The sequence below is a fragment of the Gossypium raimondii genome, chromosome 5 (assembly GCF_025698545.1).
Source record: "Gossypium raimondii isolate GPD5lz chromosome 5, ASM2569854v1, whole genome shotgun sequence".
NCBI classification, from domain to species: Eukaryota; Viridiplantae; Streptophyta; class Magnoliopsida; order Malvales; family Malvaceae; genus Gossypium; species Gossypium raimondii.
The window spans coordinates 2,376,510-2,386,119 of NC_068569.1; the positions used below are offsets into that span (position 1 = coordinate 2,376,510).

Sequence of the window (9,610 nt, forward strand, 5' to 3'; positions counted from 1 at the left end):
TGTGCAATGTTGTCAACAGCGTTTGCTGGGAAAATAAAAAGTTAGGCACCAGCAGATCCCTCTCGCTTTCAACCCTGCTTTAAATCCTACTATTATTGTTATAATAAATAGTTGATTTTTTATTTCACAAAGAAGCTATATGAATCTTATGATGCAAATTAGCCCATAACATTTTCTCTGCAGACAAGACAAAGCATGTATTTAATAGAAACATCTATGTTTTAATATCTAAGGTGGGGGACAGCAGCATAGATAAATGCTAGAATAATTTGCTCTTGGCCAATGTACTGTATTTTTCTATAATTTTAAAACATCATAATAGAACCAAAATGGTAAGATGAGTTTCAGATGACATGGTACAGCTCAGATACAAGAAAAAATTGGAGTCAAGGAACAAGAGATGTAAAGTACAAACATCTGAATGGATCCTATTTCACTAAACATCCTTCTTCTGCACCGTCTCGTTATGTATGAACTCGCCGATAAACGGATAATCATCTGGCTTTTGCAGTTATCATCTTGCTAAATTGTACTGCATATACTTCAGCAGCTAAGATCACTCAAAACATGTATAGGACATAATTTTTACTGTCTAGGTAAAAGAATAGATACAGGAAATGCTGAAGACCCATTGTTGGGAGCACCATGTATACTGAGAATTGAAGTTACCAAGTTATATATCTCAACATTCTCAAAAGACGGCACTTTCTTCCCCCTGCCAAATTGAGGACCATGACCAATAAAAATGCTCCTCATGGAGAAAATTGCGTTGTCATATCCATGTGATCCTCCACACTCTTTTCGCTTACTCCTTTTCTGTTCCACCTTAAAGCTCTCCTCGATCAGCCCGATTATGGGAGGAATTCGGTCACTTGCGGCATAATGTAGCCGACTAGGTAGCTCTTCCTTAAGGTAAACCTTCAAATACTTGCCATTCTCAATCTTCCCAGATTCCAGTCCTTCATTCATCTTTGCTACAACATCCGATGCTGCTTGACCCGGAGGTGGATGAATAGCGAGCAACGGACTATAAGACCAAACCCATTCAGCCGGAATTTCGATCCAAGGTGCCAAATCATCAAGGAAAATCAGCTTTTTATCACATGTACCAACCATTCCATGGTCTCCAACCATAATTATAGTAACATCCTCAAAAATCCCTCTTTTCTCCAAACCATCAATCAACCTCCCAATCATTCTATCGATTCTAGCAACAGCCTCAGTGATCTCGGGATCATCAGGTCCAACATGGTGACCTTGATGATCAGGATCCTCAAAATACAATGTCATGAACACAGGGATCTCACTACTAGGCAAGTCAAAATAACTTAAAACAGTATCCACTCTATCCTCAAAAGCAACAGAAGCATTATATTTCATACACAACTCTTCAGGACAATCCCAAAAGCCCTTTTTCACCTCGCTTCCAGGCCAAAAATAGGTAGCAGCCTTTAATCCGTGATTGACCACAGTCTCCCAAAGTGGCTCACCTAACCACCACTTGGGTTCATGACTAGCCATATGGAAAAACTCACCAGTTTTGGGATCCAAAAAATGGTTATTTATAATACCATGATGTGCAGGATAAAGACCAGTAACAATGGAGTAATGATTAGGAAAAGTAAGAGAAGGGAAAACAGGAATCAAACCCATCTCAGCTTCAGTCCCGTTTTGAATCAAACGGTGGATGTTTGGTGTTGGGGTCTTGAATTGGTACCCAAATCGAAACCCATCGGATGAAACCAAAAGAACCACCGGTTTTTCCAGTTTCTTCAAAGGACGAGAGAATTTGTTCTCTGTAGAAGAAGAAGAAGAAGAAGAATAAAAGAGGAAAGCAAAAGCGAGGGCCGCCGAAAGAGCAATGCAAGTGAGGAGTATCAAAACGATGAAGATGATGGAAGTGCGGCGGTTTGAAGGGGATGATTTTACCTCCGAGTCTAAAGAAGAATCAGTGTCGAAAGCAAGTAGAGCCGTAGATTGACTTGAGGGATCTTCTTCTTGGGTCGGTATTGGAATCGGCTTTGTTTGAGCCAATGAATCGGAACCCATCATCTCTTTCTTTTTTTTCCTTCTCCACAATCAAGGCCTCATAAAGGAACGAGAGAAATCAATAAATTTGAGAAAGTATAATGATAAAGTGGGGGTGTTTCACCGATAGTTGGTTGGCAAGTCGCCCAAAGAAGTCTTCGTTGGGAAGGTGAGTTGGACCAATCGCCAATAGAGTCCACCTGAAGATAAAATCAAAGAGGCTTTAATTCTACTTCAGTCTTTTACAAACGAACCACTGCCGCGTTTCTTTATTGGGAATATTCCAATAAATCCATGAAGGATCAGACGGTCACCATTACTTTAAGATCAGCTGTGCGGCTGCAACGCAGCGTGGGTCTAATAATACTATATCGTCGGTGTTTCAGTAATACGCTGTCGTTTATCACGTCAATTTCCAATATCCTAGTAGCTCAAAAGAAAAAAAAGGTGGGCTTGTTGTTTTCAAACCTAAAAGGTACATTATTAAAAAAATAATTTAATTATTTTATACCATATTTTAAATGGTTAAAGGTTTGTATTTATATATGAATAAAAAATAAAAAATTAGATTTAAAAAATATAAACATATTTTTGTAAATTTATGATTAGATTTTGTATAATTCGTTTCTTCTTTTAATTTTATTTTCTTGAGCTATACGTGTTATTACTCAAATAGGTAAATTTCAATGCAAGCATCAAAATGGTTCGAGTGAATCAAAATATTTATTTTTTATATCATGGAACATTTTTTATTGGGATTCCTTAGAAGATAAGAGAAGGGTTGATAGATGAGCCTGCCGCTCATTAATTTAAAGGCCGTAGCCTTTCCTCCCTCCAAACTGGCCCACCAATGCCAGTTCTATTTTGTCTCACATTTTCCTTTTTTTATTTTGTTATTTTTTATTAGATAGGAGTATTATTTTTTCAGGTAAACTAAATCTAAGATTATTAAATTATTAGTACATTTTTATTTTAGTCATTTAAATTCAAAAAATCATAAAATGAACATTAAATTATTTGAAAGTTTTTTTTAAGCCACAAGTTATTAAGGTCTTTTTTTTTTTTAAAGTCAAGCTAGCAAGCTCCAAATGATGATTTGAAAATCGGTACGATGTATCAGTACCTATCGATGAGTAGAAGAGCATACCTTAGATCCAAGTCAATCTGACAGACAGTGTTGAAGATCGTAAAAAAAGTTGTTTGAATTTTTATTCGCAGATTCATAACACTCAAAACTATTTCGTGAAAAAAAAACTTAACTGTAAAATAGAAGGGGAATAAGAGCTTTCGATTAATGCAACTATGCGAATAGAGAAAACCATACAACAACAATTTGAACAGCCCGATGACTTAAATAAAATCGAGTGACCGAACTAAACTTGGCTAATAATTTAATGACCTTGGTTATAGTTTACCTTACATATTAATGCATGAATTAGAAACAATTTAATTTTACTTAGTTGTTTTTAGCTCAACAAAAGGAAGGATTTTTTTTACTTTAAGTTGTAGAGTTTTTTTTTTACTAGAGTTTCACTCGTCATTTTAATATTGTTTAAATTAATTGTTCTATTTGTTATGAAAAACTATTTTAATACTTATATAATAATTAAGCTTTTTCTTTTGTGTTTATTCAGTAAATAACGAGCCCGTATTTGATTTACAAAACATAATCTAAATTATAAAATTTATTAAATTACATTTTTTAATTGTTCATGTCCATTTTATAGTCTATGTTGGGAGTTCATAGCTACTCCTCTCAACAATAATATCTCCAAGAGAAAATTTTAAATTACATTTTTGAAATATAAAAAAAAATTATATAAGATCATATTTCCACCATTCGTATAAACAAAACAAATTCAAATGATCAAAAGAGTTCAAATCTAAACCATGAGGTGTGATGTGGTGGTTGCTTACCTCATCCCTTAACCATGTGGTCGGGAGCTCGGTCCTAACTCAAGAGAATGGAGCACATCTCATTAGGGGTGAGCGTTCGATCTAATTGAGTGAAAAAATTTAGAGAAAATCGAGTTGACGAATCCTATTTTATCATCCTAATTTGATTTGAAAATTTTTCAATTTGGGTCAAACAAAATGAAATTTGAGTTGGGTCGAGTCAAGTAAAATTATTCGGGTTAAATTAAAAAATTAAACATGTCAAATTAAAATATTATTACAGCATAACTAATTCCGGGTTAGAACAAATAAATTTGAAACCATATATATTTGAAAAAAATTCAAAATAAAATAATATTCTGGATAATGTTCAAACTCAATTTTGTGAAATCTCAGGTCACAAAATTAGTGTTAGGAAAAGTAACATTTTCTATTCCAAAGATACAGAAGATAATATTTGTAATCAAATTAACCAACTTTTTGGTTTTCAAGAAGTCCGAAATCTTGGCATTTATTTAGGTGTTCCTCTTTTACACGAAAGGATTTCCAAAAGTACCTTAAGCTTTATTGTGGATAAAGTGAGGAAGAAATTACAGAGTTGGGACGCTAGGAATTTATCCATTGCTGGTAGAATCACTTTGGCCCAATCAGTGCTTCTTTCTATTCCTAATTATTTCATGCAGTCCTTGATGATTCCGAAAGGTGTTTGTGCGGACATTGAAAGATTGGTCAGGCAGTTCATTTGGGGTAATACTGATGGGCATCCTAAAATGTCTTTGGTGGGCTGGAGTTCTATTTGCCAACCAAGGTCTCGGGGAGGCCTTGGATTCAGACATTTGGAAGATCAAAATTCATCTTTTCTTATGAAGATTGGATTTAATCTTGTTTCTAAAAGTAATGCGCTTTGGGTCCGTGTTCTTCGTGCCAAATATGGTTGGAAAGATCAATTCCCAGATTCTATCAACAGAAGCCAATGTTCTTTTCTATGGAGGGCACTTTCTAAGATATGGCCACTTCTTCGAGAAAATATTGCATGGTCTATTGGAGATGGTGCTAGTGCTCAATGTTGGAAAGATCATTGGATTTCAGGTATGGGCCCTTTAATTTCAAAAATTCCTCATTTTGCTAACCTTGATTTGGATTGTTGTGTTAGGGAGATGGTCAATCCTGATGGTAGCTGGAATTTGGATTTATTCCGTGCCTGGGTGCCTGAAGTTATAATAAATAGAATAGTTAGCATTCCTCCTCCTCACCCTAACTCTGGATCGGATAGGATTATTTGGACTCAATCTGCGTTTGGTGTCTTCTCGGTTCCTAGTGCTTATTGGTATTTGAAAGAGAATTCTTGGAATCCCCAGGAGGATTACTGGAAGATTGTTTGGAAATATCGAGGTCCTCAGAGAGTAAGAGTCTTCCTTTGTCTTGCTTTCAAACAAAAACTTCTTACAAATTCGGAACAAGCTAGAAGGGGAATCAATCATTGTAGCTCCTGTTCTATTTTTGGTCATGACATTGAAGATTTGGTGCATGTTCTCAGAGATTGTCCTTCCGCGCAAGATGTGTGGCGGCTTGTGATTCCTGATCAGTTAAAACAAAGGTTTTTTTCTGTTTCTTTTCAGGATTGGCTTATTCTTAACCTTTGTTTTCATGAAAGATTGCAGGATTATGGTCTCATGTGGTCATGCCTGTTTGGATTAGTCGCTTGGCGTATATGGAAGAATAGAAATCTGTTCATCTTCCAACATATATCTTAGACAGCAATTGAAGTGGTGAAAGTCTCTAGCTGTTGGGGACGACACTACTCCTACCATAATGAAGATCACTCTAAGAGCAAGCAGGGCTCTTCCTTGATGGTCAATTCAGCTGACAATTGGGTGTTTTTATTCACTGATGGAGCTGTAGCCAGAAACTCTGGTTATGCTGCAACAGGAGGTGTGGCTAGGGACCGAGATGGAAATTGGTTTGTGGGTTTTAACGGATTCCTTGGTATGTGCTCTCCGTTCGAAGCTGAAGTTTGGGCTATTCTTGATGGGATCCTCATTTTACTTAATAAGGGCTATAAACGAATCACTATTATGACGGATAATCTTGAAGTCGCCCAGATCTTGACTGATATGGATTTGGAAGATTCAGGGATCACTGTGCTCCAAAGAACTCTTCGTACTTTGCATTCAGAAGGGGAGTGGAGGATAAAGCATATTCCAAGAAATCAAAATTTGGTAGCAGATCGTCTTGCTAAAAACAGTTTGAGTTGGAAATCAAGCTTACAAATCATTGATGAGGCTCCTACGGATCTTTTAGATTTATTACAAGTTGATAAAATGAATGGTTGCTTTATGTAACTGATGTTTCTCATTTTACCAAAAAAAAAAAAGAAGATACTTTAGTATGATAAACTTGAATCATTAATTAACTTATTTAGATCCTAAAATTATTGTTTTAGAAAATTTAAAAATCTAACTTCCTTTGTATGTTTTTAGATTTTTTAAATTTTTATATATTTTAAATACAATTTTTTAAATTTCTATAAATATTTTGAATTTTTAAAATTATTTTGATTTTTTATAATTTTGTTTAGAGACTAATTTGCTTATTTTCAAAATTGACAGGGACAAAGGGGTATTTACACCAATATGTTATTTGAATTATAAAATTCAACTCGACTCGAATTCGAAACTCGAATTACTTATTCGAGTTGAATCGAATAACTCGAAATTTTTTTTTCTTCCAATTTATCGAATCGAATTGAGCTTTGCTTACCCTTACATTTCATAGCGAACCATTTATCTTTTTGGAGAGCACTTACGGTAAGGGGACTAGTCACTACTAAAAAAAAGTTCAAATCTAAATCCACCCTAAAATTTATTGCGTATAATATTAAACCTAAAGTTCAAACATATAAAACAAATAAATTATACAATGTATAAGATGAATGCAAATATAATTATATATAAAATTTATTTTAAATAATTCGTACATGTTGCGAAATTTAAGTTTATTAATAATTTACTGAATCTAAATACTCATACTTAAAATTTTAATTTTAATAACAAAATCAAAACTTTATTAACTGAGTAATGATGTTGTAGGAATTAGCTGAATAATGTTGAATATTCTACTTTTGGTTATTAATTAGGTAAATAATGTTAAATATGAGTTAATTGGATGGCTAAATTTATAATGAAATGTAAATATATAAAGAGACGTCAATATTATGAGAGTTTCTCGAGACTAATCATAATTTCATGGTTGTTACATTCTAACTAATGTGTTGTCATTACATTCGCTTCCTATTACCAAAACAAAATTATATTAGGTGATGGGCATTGAAACAACTTAAGTAGCTACTACCTACCAATTAAAAATTTTAAATCTTGTAATAAAATCTTTGTCCTTTGCTATTATTATATATCCACATAAGTGTTCTAATATCACAACTAAAGTTGTACCAATTGTGGAATATTTATCTAATTTTTTCATATAAAAGCATATCAACAATCAAAATCTTCCATCTGGGGGACAAATGCAGTCATTTATTATTGTTGTCGTGGCACTACACTTGATACTATTAGTAATCAGACATGAATAAAAGACACTGTCAAAGACAAAATTGCATTCTTCTAGGCGACTTTCGATCAGAAAAATAAAAAATAAAAGCTGTAAACCCTAGCTACCCTTTGATTCATCACCATCATAAAATGCAGAAGCCCAAAAACTAGTGAAAAACAGTTGCTAATTACTTCTACTGAAAACCCTAGGATTTTAAAATGCTGAACTACCCGCTGAAAAAGAAAAAGAAAATTCATATGTTATGACGTATAAAACATGATAGATTGAAATGAAAGAAAAGCAAATGTCAGCGGTGAAACACTGTTGTTCACGTGACTCCAATAGGCGGCGTTTTCAAACAAAATGCCATTAACAATATTAATAAACCCTTATCCATAAACGAGAAAATGAACAAGAGACAAATCAAAGCATAGAATTTTATTAAGTTCACGACATAATATATATAGAATAAGAAGTAGAAGAACAAGAGCTCCATAATTATGGTTACCAACCTGTTCAAATTCACCTGATAATCAAAGCTCTAAAGTTCTACATGCATTTTGCTTTTCTAATCTCTTTTTCTTTATTTTAACAAATTACTTTTTGTTCACACTCAATGACAATTCTAGTTTCAAACATTTATGACCTTAGTTAGCTACTACACTCCCAACACTAATTATTTAAACCTAGAAAACAACAATATATAAGGCTAAGGTGGTGGGGAGAAATTTCAACCATGAACAAGACCATACGATAAGGCCATGAGTAGGATCGCGGCCTCTTTCTCGTCCTGAGGAAAAACTCCATGAAAAGCTGAATTCTTGCTCAATATTATCCTTAAATCTTCGAAACACAGCTTCTTTCTACTTTGAGATTGAGAATTAAGTTTGCATTTTTTGTTCTTCAAATGTGGAAAACCATCGTTGATTGATCTCTTCGCCTTAAGACGTTGAACCTCACTTTTCATACTTGGCGGTGTCTCAGCTGCAACAACGATGCCTGCCGCCGCCGCCGCCGCTGCAGCCCTTCTTGCTTTTCTTTGACGAATTCCACAGGCGTTGCAAAGGGACTGCAGCCAGATAGACCAAAGTGAAAAAGATCAATGAAATATCTTTAAAAGAAATTGAGTGGCAATTGCCTTTGTGCTCTTTACGTTTGACTTTAGAGCAAGGGTTTGGATTAAAAAGAAGAAGAAGACTGGAAATTTAAGTACCTTGGGGCCCCGAGGTCCACTCCTCCAGAGAGGAGTCTTAGTAGTGTTGCAATCAGCACAAACCCTAATTGTGCTGTTGTTGTTGTCCGGAGAAGATGATGGTTGTTTCTGCTCCTGATGATCTTCGGATTTCGGTGTAGGGCTATTTGATAAATCGGTGTGATCGGAGCTCATCATCCTCGTCTTTGAAGGCATCCACTTAGCAGAATCATGACTTTGATGATGAGTTTCAACCCTTTCTTCCTTTTTCCATATAGATAACCTGAGCTCACAGTCACTCCTCAATGGTCCATCTTGTGGAACATGTATTTTTTCCTGTATATCATATACATATATATATAAATATGCAAGTAATCAATAATTATTTCCCCTAAAAAGTAACTCAAAGAAAACCCTAGGTTATGAAAGAAAGATAAACAGGAAGTGGTGATTATATATATACCTGATCTTGTTGATCATCATGGAACTGCTGGGGTAGGCTCTGATAGAAAGCTGCTTGCTGGTGTTGAACAGTTGGGCTGAAGGAAAAAGGACAAGTAAGTGAAGTAGAAGGCGACGAAGAAGAAGATGATGATGATGAAGAAGAAGAAGGTTGAGATATTAAGTTGAAAAGCTGGTGGTGTTGGTGTTGATCATCTTCGTTTAGGTCAATAGGAAAAGGATAAAGAGATGAATAACAATTACTAGAAGTCATGGGGAAAGATGGAGCAATCGAAGTGACGGTGTTGGCTTCGTCCACTAAAGGTGGAGGATCTATGTTTTAGATAATAAGGAAGGAAGAGATCGGATCGGTGATGAATGATAGAGATTAATAATAATAATATTAATAATTAAAAAAATAAAAAAGAGGCAAAAGAGGGCCTACACCATCGAGTGGTAATTCACTTAAAAAGGGGAAATAAGAGGTTCACGTGCCTTCATGAA

At 34.8% G+C, this 9,610-nt stretch overlaps 2 protein-coding genes across 2 annotated transcripts; both read right to left on the bottom strand.

The window, feature by feature from the left end:
- Positions 1-268: 268 nt before the first annotated feature.
- On the bottom strand, positions 269-2,249 carry LOC105769790 (uncharacterized). The gene has a single exon (XM_012590659.2). The coding sequence runs from the start codon at positions 2,050-2,052 to the stop codon at positions 586-588; it is 1,467 nt and encodes a 488-aa protein (XP_012446113.1). The 5' UTR covers positions 2,053-2,249; the 3' UTR covers positions 269-585.
- Positions 2,250-7,890: 5,641 nt separating this feature from the next.
- Positions 7,891-9,610, bottom strand: LOC105770638 (GATA transcription factor 21). The gene is made up of 3 exons (XM_012591920.2): positions 9,129-9,610; positions 8,687-9,001; positions 7,891-8,542 (listed from the first exon to the last, which is right to left on the bottom strand). Exons 1-3 carry the CDS (start codon positions 9,378-9,380, stop codon positions 8,204-8,206), a joined length of 906 nt encoding a protein of 301 aa, XP_012447374.1. The 5' UTR covers positions 9,381-9,610; the 3' UTR covers positions 7,891-8,203.

What these genes read in the sequence shown, in the direction of transcription:
- LOC105769790 (XM_012590659.2), bottom strand. Translation starts at nt 2,052, where the DNA reads ATGATGGGTTCCGATTCATTGGCTCAAACAAAGCCGATTCCAATACCG.
- LOC105770638 (XM_012591920.2), bottom strand. Translation starts at nt 9,380, where the DNA reads ATGACTTCTAGTAATTGTTATTCATCTCTTTATCCTTTTCCTATTGAC. An exon ending in ATGATGATCAACAAGATCAG is followed by an intron (nt 9,002 to 9,128) that starts GTATATATATAA and finishes TATGATATACAG; the next exon opens with GAAAAAATACATGTTCCACA. An exon ending in GTGGACCTCGGGGCCCCAAG is followed by an intron (nt 8,543 to 8,686) that starts GTACTTAAATTT and finishes ATCTGGCTGCAG; the next exon opens with TCCCTTTGCAACGCCTGTGG.